General features: G+C 39.0%; 2 protein-coding genes across 2 annotated transcripts; both read right to left on the reverse strand.

Moving 5' to 3' along the window:
- Window positions 1–7,403: 7,403 nt before the first annotated feature.
- Window positions 7,404–12,304, reverse strand: LOC129799997 (signal recognition particle subunit SRP54). Its single transcript, XM_055844344.1, has 5 exons — window positions 12,080–12,304; window positions 11,433–11,990; window positions 11,225–11,373; window positions 7,626–8,276; window positions 7,404–7,552 (listed from the first exon to the last, which is right to left on the reverse strand). The coding sequence occupies exons 1-5, from the start codon at window positions 12,155–12,157 to the stop codon at window positions 7,471–7,473; spliced, it is 1,518 nt and encodes a 505-aa protein (XP_055700319.1). The 5' UTR covers window positions 12,158–12,304; the 3' UTR covers window positions 7,404–7,470.
- Window positions 12,305–14,508: 2,204 nt separating this feature from the next.
- Window positions 14,509–17,894, reverse strand: LOC129800006 (lysosomal aspartic protease-like). The gene is made up of 5 exons (XM_055844353.1): window positions 17,709–17,894; window positions 17,317–17,443; window positions 17,117–17,240; window positions 15,399–15,517; window positions 14,509–15,339 (listed from the first exon to the last, which is right to left on the reverse strand). Exons 1-5 carry the CDS (start codon window positions 17,774–17,776, stop codon window positions 14,614–14,616), a joined length of 1,164 nt encoding a protein of 387 aa, XP_055700328.1. The 5' UTR covers window positions 17,777–17,894; the 3' UTR covers window positions 14,509–14,613.
- Between the last annotated feature and the right edge of the window lie 340 nt (window positions 17,895–18,234).

Raw genomic sequence — 18,234 nt, forward strand, 5'->3', positions numbered from 1 at the left:
TTAGGCAACAGTTCAGGGAACAGTTGAAGAATTATGCTGCCTCGGGAAAAGTGGGGGGTGCTATTCCTCGTCCTGCTTCACCTGTCCAAAAGACTAAACGTCTTAAAAGCCCAAAAAAGTCCCTATTTTCGGACTGTTATGTCCAGGAGAAGAAGAAGGTACCATTTGAGAAGCCCACATCTAAACTTTCTGCCTCCAGTGAGTCCTTTGTCCCAGAATTTCTTAAGCACCCACATTTGAACCTTTCGCAAGACCGTAGGGATACTTTCGACATCCCAAATATTGGATCCACGGTGTCTCAGCCTCAAGATAGGCCCCAATCCCAATTTGTTACGGTTGAGCAATTTAATGTTCAGAATGCTCAAATAAAAGGTCTTGAGAATATCCTGAAAAATATTCAGGATTCGATGGAGCAATTGAGACTCTCATGTGCTGGTAGAAGATCTCGATCCTCCAGCAGATCCAGTTCTGTCCATTCTGGGGAATTTAGGGATTCTCAACCCCAAAATTTGTCACGCCACTACCCGTTTCCTACACCAGCTCCACGTAGATTAAAACCCCTGCAGTTAAAGGACTGGGGAATTAGGTTCTCTGGTGACCGCAAGGGGAAAAAGGCCAAAATCTTCTTGCGGGATGTTGAGAGAATGGCCATGATCCAGGGCGTTTCTCTGCAGGAGGTGGTTTGGTCTATAAGACTCTTACTTTCCGATGGGGCTGAAACGTGGTATGATTCCTTTTCGGAATATCTTTTAAGTTGTACGTGGGAGGAGTTCCGCGAGAAATTTCTAAGTGCTTTTTGCAATCTTGAGAGCGATTTCGCTATTAGGAAGAAAATTGAGGATCGAAAGCAGGGGGTGGGGGAGAATGCAGAAGTCTTTCTTGCATCCATGTTAGCTCTCTTCGAGGAGCTGGATGAAGAAATTTCGGAAGTCGAGAAAGTTCGTCTCATCCGTAGAAATCTCCATTACTCTCTGTCTAATGCTCTTCTTCTATATGAAATCCCAACATTAGCGGAGCTATCCCAAAAATTAAAACTTATTGAGAGGAACCGCTCCTATGCTTTTCTCGATCGTCCCAGAAATGTGCGATTTAATGAGATAGGGAGTTTTCAGGAATCATCCACAAATAATTCAGAGTCCCTGGCCAGGACTTCTGATCAAAGGGGGCGAAGTGGGGGGAACAATTCCTCATCCTGGGGCAATTCCAGGCAATCTGGAAGGGGTGGGGGGAGAAATTCCTCTTCACGTGATAATGGGTGGAATGGGGGGCGAAACACCAATTCTTCCTCAATTCAGAGACAGGGTGGGGGGAGTAACTCATCCAATGGTGCTGAGGGTACTTCTCAATCTTCTAATTCCAATCCTAATTCCAATCTCAATTCCAATTCCAACCCCAATTCACAATCCAGAAAAAATTCTTGTATACATTGTAAGAGCAATTCCCATAATGTTAGAAGTTGCCCAACAAGACCCAAATACCTTTGTTTCAAGTGTGGTAAGATCGGCACTATTTATGGACTTTGTCCAGTTTGTAACCCTCAACAGGGGGAACCCAATGCGACCCAGTAGTAGACAGAGAGTCTGAGGTCGCGGAATCTCCAAAAAACCTCTCTATGGATGATTCCAATGACCAAGATCTCATTTCTTTTGTTGATACCATTAATGTAAATTCAAATACAGTGGGAGATTTAATACAATTTGAGTCAGACAATGAGTCCTTAATTTCTGATGATTCTGTCCCTCTCTCAGAGGTAGAATCCTTTATTATATACCCTAACGGGGAAAATCGTCCCTATATTAAAGTTAAAATTTTTGACATTGAGGAGGCTATGGCTTTATTGGACAGTGGAGCGTCTCAGAGTATATTAGGATGTGGTTGCATGAACTTAGTAAAAATTCTAAAATTAGTCCCAAGAACTTCGAATATCGTTGTGCGTGTAGCCGATGGTTCAACTTATTTATCCACCAAAGTAGTCGATTTAATGATAACTTTCAATGGTAGAACAGAATTGATTCCCACCCTATTAGTCCCTGAAATTTCCATACCCTTTACTTTGGGGATGGATTTTTGGCATGCCTTTGGCATACAACCAGTTTTGTTGAATGCACTTTCAACAGTCCCTGATTCCCAGGATAATCAAATTCTGCTCTCCCAGTCAGAACGACTGGAGTTAGAAAAATCCATCAAAAACTTTTTAATCACTACTGAGGACTTTTTCGGTTGCACGGATATTTTAAAGCACACGATAGATACTGGTGACAACCCTCCCGTAAGGAAACCATCTTATCCTGTCCCATATCATCTTCTTCCCGCAGTGGATATTGAAATTCAGAGACTGGTTAGGATGGGGGTACTTCGGGAAGTTTCTTTTTCTCCATGGAACTCACCTCCTAATATTCAAATGAAGAAATCGGGCAAAATTAGAATTTGCATTGATGCTCGAGGTTTAAATAAAGTAACAATAAGAGATGCTTATGCTATTCCAAATCTTGAAAGCATTATTAATCGTATAGAAGGCTCCAAATATCTATCATCCATTGATCTGAGTGACGCATTCTTGCAAATTCCGCTCGATGAAGAATCTCAGATCAAAACTAGTTTCGCTATCCCAGGACGAAAGATGTACTGCTACAGAAGAATGCCTTTTGGCTTAGTAAATAGTCCTATGACGATGGCGAGACTGATGGATATAGTTATTGGATGCGACTTAGAGCCCAATGTCTTTTGTTTTCTGGACGATATCATTGTTCTCACTCAAGATTTTGAATCCCATTTGAAAATTTTAAATGAGGTCGCTGGTCGTTTGAAAAAAGCCAATCTTTCCATCAACCTGGAGAAGTCTAAATTCTGTATGTCAGAGTTAGACTATCTGGGGTACACTTTAAGCACTCAGGGTCTAAGTACAAACGATGGTAAAGTCCAAGTCATCTGCAATATTCCTGTCCCTAAAACACCCAAGGCATTACGTCAGTTTCTCGGTATGGCAGGATGGTTCAGGCGTTTCATCCCAAATTTTGCGAGTATTTCGGCTCCTTTAACCGACCTTTTAAAAGGTAATCCTTTAAGGATTGAATGGTCTCCGGAGGCCGACCGTGGCTTTTCGGAATTGAAGCAGCTCCTTGTATCTGCCCCTATTTTAAAACTTCCCGACTATTCTCAACCCTTCATAGTGCGTGCTGACGCTAGTGATGTTGGGGCGGGGGGAGTCCTTGTTCAGGGAGTAGATAATGAGGAAGGAGTTATTTGCTATATTTCGCGAAAGTTCACGGCGGCTGAGCAGAAGTACTCTACTACGGAAAAAGAAGCCTTGGCTTGTCTATTTTGTCTTCGAAGGTTTTCGCAATTCTTGCTTCATACCAAGTTCACTTTGGAGACAGATCATTCTGCACTCCAGTGGATCTTATCCCAGAAGCAAGCCCGTGGTCGTATAGGAAGATGGTTGTTGGAATTTCAGCAATTTGACTTTGACATAGTCCACCGTCCCGGTAAAAGTAACGTGATAGCTGATTTCCTTTCACGGAACGTTAATACCATTTCGACCCGGGAAGATAAATGGTATGCGTCCCTATATGACCAAGTCTCGAAATCCCCGAGCAGCCTTCCGGAGTATAAATTAGAAGACGGCCGGCTTTACAAGTATATCCGCTATAAAACTCCTTTAGGAACTTATAGTTTTAGGTGGAGATGCTGTGTCCCTAAGGGTGAACGTCAGGCCATTTTGCAGAAATACCATGATGATCCCACTTCGGCACATTTCGGGTTCTTTAAAACCTTCCGCAGAATTACGGAATATTTTTATTGGCCTTGCCTTCGCACAGACGTGCGCAATTATATCCGTAAATGCGAAACTTGTAAGAAATCTAAGGCCCCGAATTATGATTTAACACCTCCGATGGGTAATCATGTAGTTGCATCACGTCCCTGGGAACATCTATCAGCCGATTTTATCGGACCTTTAGTACCTAGTACTATGGGCCATCGCTTTATCTTGGTCTTGATCGACAAGCCGACCAAGTATGTCCTTTTATATCCTCTTAGAAATTCTACTGCAAACTCTGTTATCAAAATTTTGTCTCAAAATGTCTTCCCACAGTTCGGAGTCCCTCGTGTCCTTCTGACCGATAATGGTAGTAGTTTCAAATCCGCTCAACTTCAGTCCTTTTTGAGAAATCTCGGTGTTGCCCAATGGTTTACCTCAGGGTATACCCCACAAGCCAATCCTACTGAGAGAGCAAATAGGACTATTGTTACTGCTATCAGGTCGTATATAGGGTCTAAACACACAAATTGGCCAAAATATTTAGCCGAAATAGGGATGGCTATGCGATCCTCGGTACACGACACTACACAATTTTCTCCGTATTATTTAAATTTTGGGCAAAATATGATTTCACATGGGGATGAGTATACGCATTCCGATGCTAATACGATTCCATCGATCGAAGAGAGGATAAAGGAGTTAAAATTGGCCAGACAGAAGGCCATGGATAGGTCGAAGAAATGCCATGAGTCGTCTAAAAAGCGATACGATTTACGTAAGAAGCCGGGTAGATTTTCCGTGGGTGACGTGGTCTACAGGCGATCCTTTGTGTTGTCTGATGCCAATAAAAAGATTCAGGCGAAATTTTGTCCATGGGTGAAGAGCAAGGTGTTGTCCGTTCACGGACAAACTTACGAGTTGGAAGACCTGAACACTCATCGCAAGGCAGTATTCCACCGTAAGGACATCAAGCCAGGTTAAGGGATTTTTGCCAGCAGGACGGATTATTTTTTTGGCAACAATATCGGCATCGTCACTGGAACTTTCTTTTGTATCTAACGTAACTTGATTTTTGTACGGGTGTATGAGCGGGTAACGTAGAGAGACCATATTATTAATTTTATTTAATTTCTATTTCTTGTGAACGGAGAAATTCATAAGTAGGCCATCGTTCATTATGGATAGACCTAAATTAAAATTATGGTCGTTCGCCTTTAGGTGTTCATTTTGATCGAGATGATTGATACAGATATAGCCCAGCCTTATGCTGAAGCGAACTATGTTCGGCTATTTCAATCATCAAACTGTTATCCCCTTTTAAGACACATTGCTAGCAGTGTCCCTTAGGAATTTAAAGTGAGTAGCACTTCTTGCTGTCACTAGTATTTTGATTCGGTATTTCGTCAAGACGACAAAACCAATCAATTTTTATTGGCCAATACTTTAATTATTTTTCTCCTTCGTCAGTTTTGACGTCACATATAATTTCGGACACCTTAATTCGATTATCTATTTTATTTTACTTTTTTTTTTCGATTGGGATGCACTGAATTCGGTCGCGATTTGTTTCCCATTTCTCTGCAGTTAGAGGCAGCCACATTTTTCTGATCGGGATGTAGTTTCTCGAGTAAAATTTTATCATGTTCAATATTCGAGGCAATAGGGCAGTGTCGGTGGAAAAAGGGGTTTTCTCTTTGCCCTTCAGGATTTCTCTTTCCCCAACATTGTAATTCGGCTGAGACTCTCCTTCCCGCTTCTACATTTTTACGCGGAATGCTCTTCAGCGGAATAGCTGAAATCCTGATCGGATTATAATGGTGCTGAGGCGGGAGATTTGGGGGGATAAAATCGTGACCATTCGTGTAGAGTAATTCCCTATTAGATCATGTATATTAATGATCCGCCTTGGTGATCGAAATGGGGTGGTCCTTAGTAATAATATCTTATTCTTTTGAAAGTATTTACACACACTTTAAACTTATAGTTAAGTTATTTCGCTGGCGCTAATAATTAGGTCGGCCTATCGATGCGAAATCCTTAACATTTTTGACTTATAACTATTAATTCTAAATTTTATTTTTTTCTCTCGAAATTGTTACTCTCTAATACTACTCATTTTGTTTTGCTCTACTACTTATTAATTGTTATTGTTATTAATGAGATTTGTTATATTTTGTTTTTTTTTGAGATTGTGGCTTATTGCCCCCTGGGGGGTTCGAAATCTTTTTTTTTTCTCTTTTTTTTTGGTGACCCCGGGGTGTGTGTTGCGAGCGCAACATATTTAAATTTAAAACTGTGGAGTGTGTTGCCCTGCTGAGGCGACGAGGGCGCTAGCTTCGAGGAGAGGAGGTAGAAAAATCAGTAGCAGCTGATAAGAAAAAGAGCGCCAATCGGCCTCTTTCACCACTGACCGCCGAGGAGGCAACATCAATCACCTCGCCCATCTCCACCAGCCCAATCCCCAGCAGCAACACCATCATCACCACCAAGCATTGAAGCCACTGAAGCCACCGGGAGCCCCCAAGAACACCAAGCCCAGTGCTGAGCTTTCCGGAGTAACCTCTGCCACATCCACCTCTCCCAAATTCCCATCTCAACCGTCGTGGGAGTGTTCTCACCGGAGAACACAGGGGAGTGTGGGACATAGTCCTTGCCCCGAACGTGGGACCTGAAGGAAGGAAGGAACGGAGGGAATAGAAGAGAGGAAAAATAGGAATAACACGGAGTGAAGGGATGTAGGAGAAAAATTGGAGGAATAAAAGATTTTTCCCAACAAACTGCTAGGCCTGGTAGATAGATGACGAATAAACAGCGTGACTAAATTATAACCGATTAAATCGCCATCTTAATTTATTCAGGGTGAAAGGTCAACCACTTTGGAAGTAGTATTTTTCAACGGGTTTGGTCAAATTCGGATTTATTTAAAAGGTTAGTCCAAACCCGACTGCAATGGTCACAATCGGTAATGAATCGGTACAATTTTCTAAAATTAAATTAAAGGTAAATGATTTTTTAAAAATTATCTCTTGAGTAATTCTCAATTTCAACAACTAATACAGTAGACTCTCTCAAATTCGGGCATATGGGACCGAAATGTCAGCCGAATTAGACAGAAATTCGGGCGACAAACTTTTTGAAATGCAACGACTTTTTATTCAAGTGCATATAGATATTGAGTTTACACATTTATTTATATCGTAAATTGCATGAAAATCCCTCAATAATGCAAAATCACATCAAAACTAAGCCAAACCATGCCAAATTTGAGCACATTTGATTCATTTGATAATCATAATCAATCAAACTTGAAAAATGGCAACAAACTTTTTTCAAATGTAACCGCTGCCCGAATTAAAAAGTAGCCCGATCTTAAAAGAACCGAATTAGTGAGAGTCTACTGTAATGTGTCCAAAATATTTGTTAAAAAGATTTTTTACGGAAGTTCGAAAAGCTCGCAAAACCTCGGACGCTCTGTCACATTTTTGTTATAGATTTTAACATTATAATGCCATTATTGTCGATAAGGTTTAGTGCTAAGCAAATGATGGAGTATTTTTCTCGATCTCACAATCCCTATTTCACTTACCTGATAAATAAACCGGATAAACCAAAATAAGCAAACATGAAAGAAAAACGCCAGAAATTTCGAATATCTTACCACTTATTTTATTTCAATCGATTTCTTTAATATTTCTTTTGGTAGAAAACAATTATGATTTCCCGAAACCGCCCATTAGATTACTTAAACCACCAGCAGCGCCCTGTTGCAGCTGCCTCATCATACTCTGGAGTCTGCAAAGATGTTAAAAAAAAATACATTTCCATGAATTCTTTATCATTTGAAATAATAAAGAAAGAATTTTACCCTGACATTCCTCCCATCTGTTGAAGCATTCTTGGATCGATCATCTTAGCCATCTGTTGATTAAGTTTGGCCATTTGCGTGGGATTGACATTTTTAGCCATATCACCACCCTTAAAAAGCCCCTTAATACCTCCCATTTTCTTCACCACAGCCGCAAACTTGGTATATTGCGCTATCAGTTCCTTCACTTCCCTCTCAGTAACACCAGATCCTTGGGCCACACGTACAACCCTTGTGTGTTGCTTACTGAATAACTTGGCACCATCTCGATTGTCAAGTTCACCATCGGACATGCTGTCCATCATAGTCATGAGACGCTTTATCCTTGCCATTGATTCCTGCTCTCCACCTTTTGTCATAAAATCCTGCGAAAAACCAGGAATCATGCCCATAATCTGCGAAAAAGGTCCCATCTTCATGATGTTCTGGAATTGCTCGTACATGTCCCGAATGGTGAATTGACCGTGTTTAATCTTTTCCAGCAGCTCTTCATTGTCATCCAACTTCAGCTCATTTACCTTGTCGATCAAACCCTCAATATCACCCATGCCCAGAAGTTTGCTAACAAATGGCTTTGTTTTGAAGGGTTCTAGATCATCAATGTGTTCTCCAGTACCGATAAAAATAATTGGACTGTTTGTGGCAGCAACACTGTAGACGAATTTCAATAGAATTCCTTAGAATCTAAATAAAAAAATCTCTATAAATTAAAAAAAGAACAATCTGCAGTCGTTCCGAAACTTGCTCGCTGCTCTCAATAAAATATTTTCATGTTTTGGACTGTATTTACAGAGATTGGAAACGAACGTAAAGCCGAGAGATTATCTTCGAGTGCTAAGTGTTTGAGTGTTGCCGTTGCCTCCACATGGTGCCTTAACATCAATCAAAAGCATATGAATTGCTCGCATGAATTTTAGTATTAAGCGTAAAAATTTCATTTTGATGCATTTTCTTCATATTTCTGATAGGGAATTTTATTTAATATATTTGCGGAAGTTCTGCGAGAAATTTGCGTCACAATAAAATATTCATAGTGTAACGGTGAGCTCATGAAATTCGTAAAATTTATTGATGTATCAAAAAAAATTTACGAAAGTTTTGAAAAAAAGACTGAAAAAGTGCGAAAAACAGTATTTTCAAAATAAATCTATTGCCGTTACTTTCCCGATCCATCACCGATTATGACCGATGCAGTCGGGTTAAGAATTAAAAGATCTTTCAAAAAAGTCCAAATTTGTCCAAATCCGTTGAAAATTAGACCGTCCTTGTTGGTTGACCTGTGACTTTGAATAATTCAAAATGGAGATTTTTCCGATGATAGGTGTCTAAGGACGAAATGTTCAGCTGGACTACCTCCAAGAAATATCCAAAAATGAACGAAATCGCCAGGGCCTATTTTTTGCAAAGTCAAAAAATATATTTTTTGGAGGGGATAGAAGGGGTGGGGGTAATTTGTATAACTTAGTTCGATAGAGAAAGTTGACTTGTGGGGAGGTCACCAAAGACCGGAAGTCAATATCTCTTACCGTTTGGCAGCTACGATGGTGAGACGTTGAAAAAAAGTCGATTGTGGAAACTGCTCTCTCTTGGAGTTCGAGCAGTTAAAATGCCTAAAATCATTTTGGTATACAGTAGAGTCTCTCAAATCTGAATCTCTCAAATTCGAACGCCGTTTGGATTCAAAATGTCAATTGTGAGGTTATGTTAGAAAGTTCGTATTCTTGGTGAATGAAAATCATATTTATGTGCTTTTTCCTGAATGTTTACATACATTATGGTTGTGTAAAATAAAAAGGAAGTATGTTACCACTAAGACTTGCGAGAAAGTACGGGAATTTGATTCAAAGTACAATTTAATCTCACACAAATTTCGTTAGTTTTGAAAAAATCGTTCGAATTTGGGAGGTGAGAAATGTCAAAAATACCCCCCGAGCGTTCGAATTTAGGAGACTCTACTGTATTATGCAAACCGTGCAAATCTTAGGTGACCTATAACAGCGAGGGTGTCCACAAGGGTGACACAGTATTACATTTTGAATTAATTTCAGATCAAATCTGCGAATTTTAACTTGGTCATTGAGCTTTTCTTATAAGCATGAGTTTTTCTAAGTCGTTAAGACAAGCACAGAGTTGTCTTTCTTGTAAATGTGTTATACTTAAAAAATGCTTGTTATGCTTGTAAAAGCTTATGCTAGCTGAGATTCTTTACAGTCAACTTCGGAGTGCTTGGAACTCGGGGTGCTTGCAAGTCGGAATGCTTGAAAATTCGATTGTGAGTTGAATTTTGGGGTAAAGAATCGCGTCGAGCCAATTTTATCTATTTCGATCGATAAGGACAGTTTACTCGACGAGATTCTTTACTCCCAAAATTTAACTTACAATCGTATTTTCAACCATTCTGAGTGGCAAGCACCCCGAGTTCCAAGCACTCCGAAGTTGACTGTAAAGAATTTCAGCTACCATAAGCTTATCTGGACTTTTTTTTGAATTTTAAACATATCCCTACTATGGATAATGTTCGCTTCCACGTATGTTTCATTGTGACTGGCATCAAGAGACATAAGCGTTCATATCTCATTCGTCTCCTTTGGGACTCTGGGTACCCATGGAAACAACAATTTTTTTAGACTATCTAGAATCGATAAAATTCATATTCTTGTGGATGATTACAAACTATAAGGATGTCCAAATCTAGGATATTTTTTGCAGGATCCCAATTAACTCCTGAGCTAAGATATTCTTGGTCAAAAATCGTGAATTTTCGATTTTCTGCTTCCTTGCAGATATTGTGACTTTTTTGATATTTCTAGACTAGAATAAGGAAAAACTTCTCGGGGCCAATAAGTATGATAACTAACAATTAGAGATTACATAAATTCGAAAAACATTTTTTTCTTAAATTTTCAAAAAAACTTGTTCAAACTTGATGGGTACTCTCGTCCCCAAAAATCTAGAGCTCAAATGTAAAGTTATCCCGCCAATGCCCGCCATTTGCAATAGAACCCGCGCCATATCCAACAAAGGCTGGAAAAATTCTCGCTCTTTCGAGACAATAGTCTCCTTCCCAGGACCAGGCTGTCTCTGAGTGTGATGAAGACGACTGTCAAGCGAGTAACGAACAGGCATGCGAGTAGAAATAGTGAGAACTCTCTCTCTTTTTGGCGGACCGTCGACGTCGAACAGTGCAGACGTGTTCAGGAATAGCTACTCGTGGACAATCCGGTACGGTTCCTGAATCATTTTTTTGTTCACAAGCCGGTCCATTTCGCATTTAAATAAATTGTTGGAGTTAAAAGTTAAAATGAAATTAATTTCACATTTCTAAAAGTGGCGATAAGTGGTTACTCCACCCTAGTGACAGTGACGGCACTTTTGGTAGGAATTGTAGTGTTCCATTGACTTTTACAGGCTAAAATAATTATTTTACCGACCCAAATCTTATTTCTCATTAATTAAAATGAGACATTTTTACTGATCAAACTTGATTTTTTACTGATTCAATTTGATTTTTACTATTGCAGCAGCCATGCTAAATTGTCGATAAAGTTTGAGAAGCTCTGAAAATTGCAGTCGGAATAAAAAAGAAAAAACGAACTCACGCAGAAAGTGCTCCACCTCCTTTTGCATGGCCATCGAGCTTGGTGATGATCACGGATCCAATATCAACTTTTTCTTTGAATGCCCTGGCTTGAGCCTCGCAAGCCTGACCAATTGTGGCGTCCATCACGAATATGATGTTATCGGGTTGCTGAAAAGAGTTCCGGAAATGTTGAAAAAGTACAGCAATTGACTAAATTTTTAACTCACAATGGCTGTGGCAACTGCCAACATCTCCTCAAAGAGAGACTCCTCCTGCTTGTGTCGTCCACTAGTGTCCACGATGATCATCTCAAAGCCCTCTTTTTTGAACATCTCAACACCATCTTGAGCTATGACCACGGGATCGACTTCTGTGTAGCTGCCATAGAAGGGAATTCGAGCCTTGGTTGCATTTTGCTTGATCTGATCATAGGCTCCGGCACGGAATGTGTCGGCACAAACGAGGCAGGATTTCCAGTTCTTCTTTTGGTAGTGATAGGCCAATTTTGTGCATGTAGTGGTCTTCCCGGAACCTTGGAGACCCACAAACATTATGATGTTGGGACGTGCCTTAACAGGCTGATAGGGCTTGACACCCGGATCCACCAATTTTACCAACTCCTTGAACACTGCCGACTGGATCATTCGCCTCTTATTCAGCCCTCCAGCCATCTCATCAAAGTCAATCACTGCCCTTACATTCTCCCGCAACTTCTTCACCAGCATTATATTGACATCGGCTTCCAGGAGAGCTGCACAGATCTCCTTCAGCATAGAATTCAGCACCTGCGATAGAGAAAGTAAAAGGGGGATGTGTCTCCAAGGTGGCCCCACAACTTGAATACGTGGAGAGTCTGGATGGAAAATAAACTCACTTCTTCATTGATTACAGTCGCCTTACTCAGCGATTGAAGTGCTGAAGTGATTTTTCGTCCTAAATCTGCTAAGACCATCTTGTTTTGTCACTAAAAATCCACATTCACAGGAAGAAAAAGGAAAATCTGGGATTTTCTTATTTAGAAAACATGCTCTTCTCGAGAGACTTTACTGAATTGTAACAAAAAAGTGACAGCAGTTTGCTTTAAATCAAAATTTCTGTTCGTACACTGCAAAGTTAATTTGAGAAATATTATCCAGTTTTCTAGGATACACTGTAAAAGTGCAGCATCACCGCTATCGACGGAAACACGGGCTGTGTGGATGTCAAGAGACGTCCGGCCCCTACAAAAACTTTAAAAAAGAGAAGAAGAAGACGGAAACACGATCGAGAAACTTTTCCGCGTGTATCATGGAACAAGGAAGAACTAGTGATAAGCCTAGATCAGGGGTGAAATGATAACTTTGAATCTCGGTAGTATCGATTCGATACTATCGAATCTCTAGTATCGTTAAATCCTAATGATGAGGTGAAATGATTGTCGGCTATTCACGCAATGTCGGCTCGTTATTGTGACACTTTGGGACAGTGAAACATAACCTCAGTCTCGCTTGTTTTGATTTTGCAATCGGAGTTATTTCAGTGATTTTATTAATTTTAAGTTAAAATAATCAACCCATAAATTATATTTTTATGAAAATTGGGCTATTGAGGAAGCCCCGGAAGCTCATCTTTCATTTGGAGCGAGGATGAGAAAATTACGGTATAAAAACAACTCTGGAGCTTCCGGAATAAATTCAAGTAAAAAAAATCATCTATACATAGTTTTAAATTTATCAAAGAGGAGCAAAAGATCTGAAGGAAGCACACGTATATGTGACCATTTCCTACTCTGTGAAATTAAACCTCACAAGAACGAATCCATGAGAAACTTCTCCATCAACTTCCTGGACAGTGCAGTGTGTCAAACTCAATCACTGAGTATAATAAGATCATCCTCTGATAAGCCTTTCCCGGATGGTCCAAAAATATTTTCTGGTTGTGCAGAATCAACAGAACATAATTTTTCGTATCCAATTTTCCCGAGGTTATTCCCTGCAGAACAAACAAAATTTCACAAGAAATATACTTAATATTAATATAAAATTTAATAAATATAAAATAAATGAGGAAATTTACTTATTAAAAACACGTAAAATCTTCTCTAAATTTCACTTCGAGGGTACAAATCGACAGCTCTAGAGGTGTCGATAAATTAGTGGCGAGAATTATCGACACTAGCGACAAAAAATGCGGGTTATCATCTCGATTGCTCATAATCGACATTCGACACTAGCGATGGGACAATTAGAGAGAGTTATCATGTCACCCCAGCTTATTTTAGGTGAGATTCTTAACGTGAGCAAACTCGGATTGCATGCAAATTCGATTTGAAACTAAAGATAGGAGTTTGAAAATTAATGCTATCGCAGCGCCGCCTGTGGTAACTGTTTGAACTTTCATCTGAAAGGGCTCGTCGAGACGAAACTAAAAATCCAAAATTTAGGTCAAAATATTAATTAGGACTGGAGATAGAGGCCGGTCAATTTTCGAACTTTGAGCTCTTATAGCTCGGGTCAGGGATTATCGAACGGCTTAAGTATTTTTTTGTTTGATAAGCGGGTGCAACATAGTAAAATTTGAGCACGATGTACAATGGAGTTTTTGACTTATTTAACTTAGAAAATTGAAAAATTTTGTTTTTAATAATATCGCCCTAGCAGTGGTTTTACGAACTTCCGATGTTAATAGGAAAGTGGTATTTCATGAGAGCTATCCAAAGAGCTTTCCAAGCTTCACAGAATCTTAAGTTTGGCAGTGATCGAAAGCTCTAAGGTCCAGCTATAAAATAATATTGAGCCCGATCGATGTCATGGCGGAGCGGCAGAGGTATTGAGAAAACAAAAAAGATGGGTATTCAAAATGGCGGAAGGAGGGGTTGGGATGGGGGAGTCAATTCATCATGTTGCAATTTTCATAGGATGTAAAACCTTTGCTGAAAACCGCAAGTCGATATCTTTCTTAGTTCGGGAGCTATTAAGCTCAAAAAAAAATTGATTCCTGCTTAATAACTTTGGATTTAATTCTAGGAGATATCTACGTGATTCAAAAAAATATTAAAAATTGATTCCTGCTTAATAACTTTGGATTTAATTCCAAGAGATATTTACGTAATTAAAAAAATTGATTCCTGCAAAAGAACAATATATCTTCCAAATAACTGTAATAATAATAATTGTGACATTCCAAATAATGTATATTATTTGAGAAAAATCGTTTTTCTAGATATGGAACTTACATACCAATTATCTCTTACAATGTTATCAAACTTGGCAACGCCAACAGTATTTTCAGCAGTGTAGGATTCTTAAAGCATGAGTCGCCACCTATGATTTAACACCTCAAATGATTTATTCAAATATTTCTCTTACAAACTGCCAGTCTCGCTGCTACAATCTCAAACAAAATAAATCAAGAAAACCACAATTAAAATTAAGCAGCCTCTGCAAATCCAACACGGTCGTTGCCCATGTCGAATTCAGTGTAGTATCGCCCAATGAAGACATCCCCAAGAATCCAGAGTGGACCATTAGGTGGTGGGATGTCAATTCCCATGAATCCTGAGAGACAAATAGTTTTTCCCATTTGAGCAATTCGCAGAACATAATCTTGCCCCTCAAGTTCGAATGTCTTTCCACCCAGGATAAATTGCAACTTGGGCAATTTGGGGATACTCTCGCAGTTGACCATGTACTGGCCATTCAAAATTGGAGTAGCTCCAATCTTCTTGTTCAGTTCAGATACTTCAGCAGCTGGGCCGGCAATGAGGCTAGTACCAGTGTCAGCAATTGCCTTGCATCCACCCTGACAGAATTTTCTATCATCTACATTCAGTCCATCCATTGTAAATTCCCAGTAGGTCTTTGAGCTAACAGGCACATAAGTGAAATCACCCTTATAGTGTTTGGGATCTGATCCACCAAAGATTATTTCTCCACCTTCGGGAGCACTGGGATTGCGATTGAGATAGAAAGAGAACACTGGCTGTTCAATGCGACCCTGATTGTACATGTTGTAGAATGGTGGAACAACGCCATCAACGGAAATTGACTTGTACGCCAATCCCAAAATGCCGTCGAACTTGGCAGCTACAAATACCAAGCCGGGTTCACTAATAGCTTCAGCAAAAGTTTGTCCAGTGATGTCAAGGCCACCAATCTGTACGAAAGGGATTAATGGGCACTTATCCGAAACCTGACCTCTTAAAAGATACTTACATTGAGGGTATCCTCAGAAAGGAATCCCGATAAACTTCCTGATCCGTAACGTATCTCGAATTTGGTGTCATTTTTAGCATAACTGGATGACTTGGAGGAGTCATATTTGTTGTGAAGCACTGCATAAAAATAAATCACAAAAGTGATAAGAGAAAAAGGTCATTTGTTTAATGGACGAAAAAGCGAATTGATGAGAAAATGAGTCACACCATTCCCAAACAAATTACTTTTAAATTGGATAAATTGGGAGTTTACAAATGTTATGGTAATGTTTGTGTCTGGATCATTTGACGGGAGTTCCCTTGGAGCTATTTAATAAAGAAGAATTGAAGAATCGGTCACGTTCCGCCATGAATGGGATCTCTATCATGTAATTGAATACCTATTCTCCGATGATAAGATGATTTGGATGAAAATATCAATGGGGATCTTTTTGAATTCATTGAATGCTGGACAGATACCATAACAGATATTATGGATCGGGATATCGGAAAATTATAAACAAACATTACAGCTTTTGTTTCGGGACCAATTCCGATTTTAACTTTAAACAAAATTTCATTTTAATCGGTTAAGTCATTTTCGAGAAAAGGCGAATAAAAAGGTGTCGGATATAAAGAAATTTTGAAAGGGAGTCCAGTTACATCTCTGTTAAAGATGGGATCACCACCAAGAGCGCCGAAGCTTCTTTGTCCATCATCATTTCATGATTTCCTACGCATCAGCTATTTTGACATCTCAATTATCAATCATACTTGTTTATTTTTTGAATAAATAATATCAGAAACGCTCGTTTGGGGTGACGATCGTTCATGTACAAGAGAATGCGATAAAAGCCAATCACATGAAATGCTTACAATAATTATAAGCAAAATATGAAGCAAAAGTGTATATAAAGTCTTATCGGATGTTCTGTGTAAAGCCAAACAAGTTTATGTCAGCTGAAATTCTTTTTCAAGAAACACCAGAATGCTTTCAAAAAGAGGCGTACATGACAATTCAAACATGATATATTTTTATGATATATTTTTTGGATAAAGAATCGAGTCAAGTAAAACTGATCTAGGTGATTGAGAAAGGGCCGTATGAAGATGTGATGTATTGTACAGTTGTAGAATGCATGGGACCTCTCATGTGCCATCGATGATCAAATTCGGTTAATCAGAATGGAACTATGGCTATTTTTTTAATTTTATTTTATTACGCTCTGTATGGGGACATCAAGGATCTAAAGAAGTTATACGTAGCTATAGGCTCCGGAAGATTCCTTATGGCGACCAAGGGTAATTGCGGTCAATTGTTCGACTGTGACTTAGGCCCTTATCCAAACACTTTCTGGGCATGTTATAGAAAAGCTTTGTAAGCATTTATGAATAGGTAGGGGTCAATTTCGAGACAGATCTAGCCAAAGGTGCATGAAGCAATTTAAGGATTTTGTCTGAAAAGCCCCAGAATTGATTACCAACACATTTCTGAAGTGGCAGAGGATAAAGGTACTAGGAAGGCTAACCTAGGATTCTGTAATATTTATATTCTGTCTACAGAGAAGCACATCCGAAATAATCGATTTTAGTGTTTATAAATCATGTTTATGATTTATGAGTGTCAAAACATGATTTTACAAAGTTTCAACCTAAGCAGACAAGATTGGATTTCAACTCTGACCACAAAAGCTGTCAAAAAATGAACGATTTAGTTAAGACAAAATCAATACTTACTGCAGGCAATATTTGTAATGTGGCATTTTTTTGAAGGCACCCACAGATTTGATGATCCCGTGTCGAAAACAACTTTGAAGCTTTGTGGGGGGGTCCCAAGTGAAATTGCTCCAAAATATTGAGCCTGAAAAATACAATCGTCAATAATTTTCTTGAATGTAAATTATGCGGTTAATTCCGGACATCTGGACATCACTTACATCCATGTAGTTTGAAAGGGGTTCCGGAGTTGGTCCTCCGGTGTTTGCCCTAATGGAAACTTGCTGCAAATCAGTGCCTACTGATGAGAAATGATTCCTCACAGTTGCCTCCTTGTGAAGTTTAACCCTAAAAACAAATAAGGCTTCTTTTGGTGAATTTTTTCAAACGCCATATTGATGTCTTCTTTATTTGGATGACTAATCCCCTATTTTATATTTTTATTTATTCTTTTTTTGTCTCAATATATTTTTAGACAACAAAGAGGAATTTATATGCGCAAATAAATTTCACTGCATAAAAACTGCTCGTATGTGGGTGAAATTGCTCTTAATTAAATTAAAATTATATTGTTATAGAATAAGGCATACCAAATATTATCTCATAAACTTACCGCACGAATTTACAATTCACAGCTGTGAGGCATAGTACCAAGAGAAAAGCTGATACTTTTAGAGCCATTTTACTACTGATTCACTCGATATTTGCTAAAGTTCTTTAGAAAACGTCCGTATTAAATAACACCGCAAAATACAATGCAAAGTGTCATATCATCTCACCAGATGATTTTGTACGCGCACGAGTATAACGCCACCTTCATTGTAGCATTTTTGTGAAAATCGATGAATTTACGTACAACTCATTTGAAATTCAAGTTAAAACGATAAAGCTTCAATGGAAGATGCAGAGGAACCACCCACCCGGCAAATTCTGCAGAATTCTGCAGAAATTCGTCAGATTTGAATTACTAACTGCCGAAAAATCAGCAGAATTTCTGCAGAATTTTGTTCTAAGGTGGATCCGATCGTTGTATGAAAATTCTGCAGAATTTTCTGCAGAATTTCTATAGAAAATTTTAAAATTATCGGCAGAATTTCTTTAGAGTATTTAGATGATTTCTACATTTCTTCTACCCTTTC

Source organism: Phlebotomus papatasi, chromosome 1 (assembly GCF_024763615.1).
Source record: "Phlebotomus papatasi isolate M1 chromosome 1, Ppap_2.1, whole genome shotgun sequence".
In the NCBI taxonomy this organism is placed as follows: Eukaryota; Metazoa; Arthropoda; class Insecta; order Diptera; family Psychodidae; genus Phlebotomus; species Phlebotomus papatasi.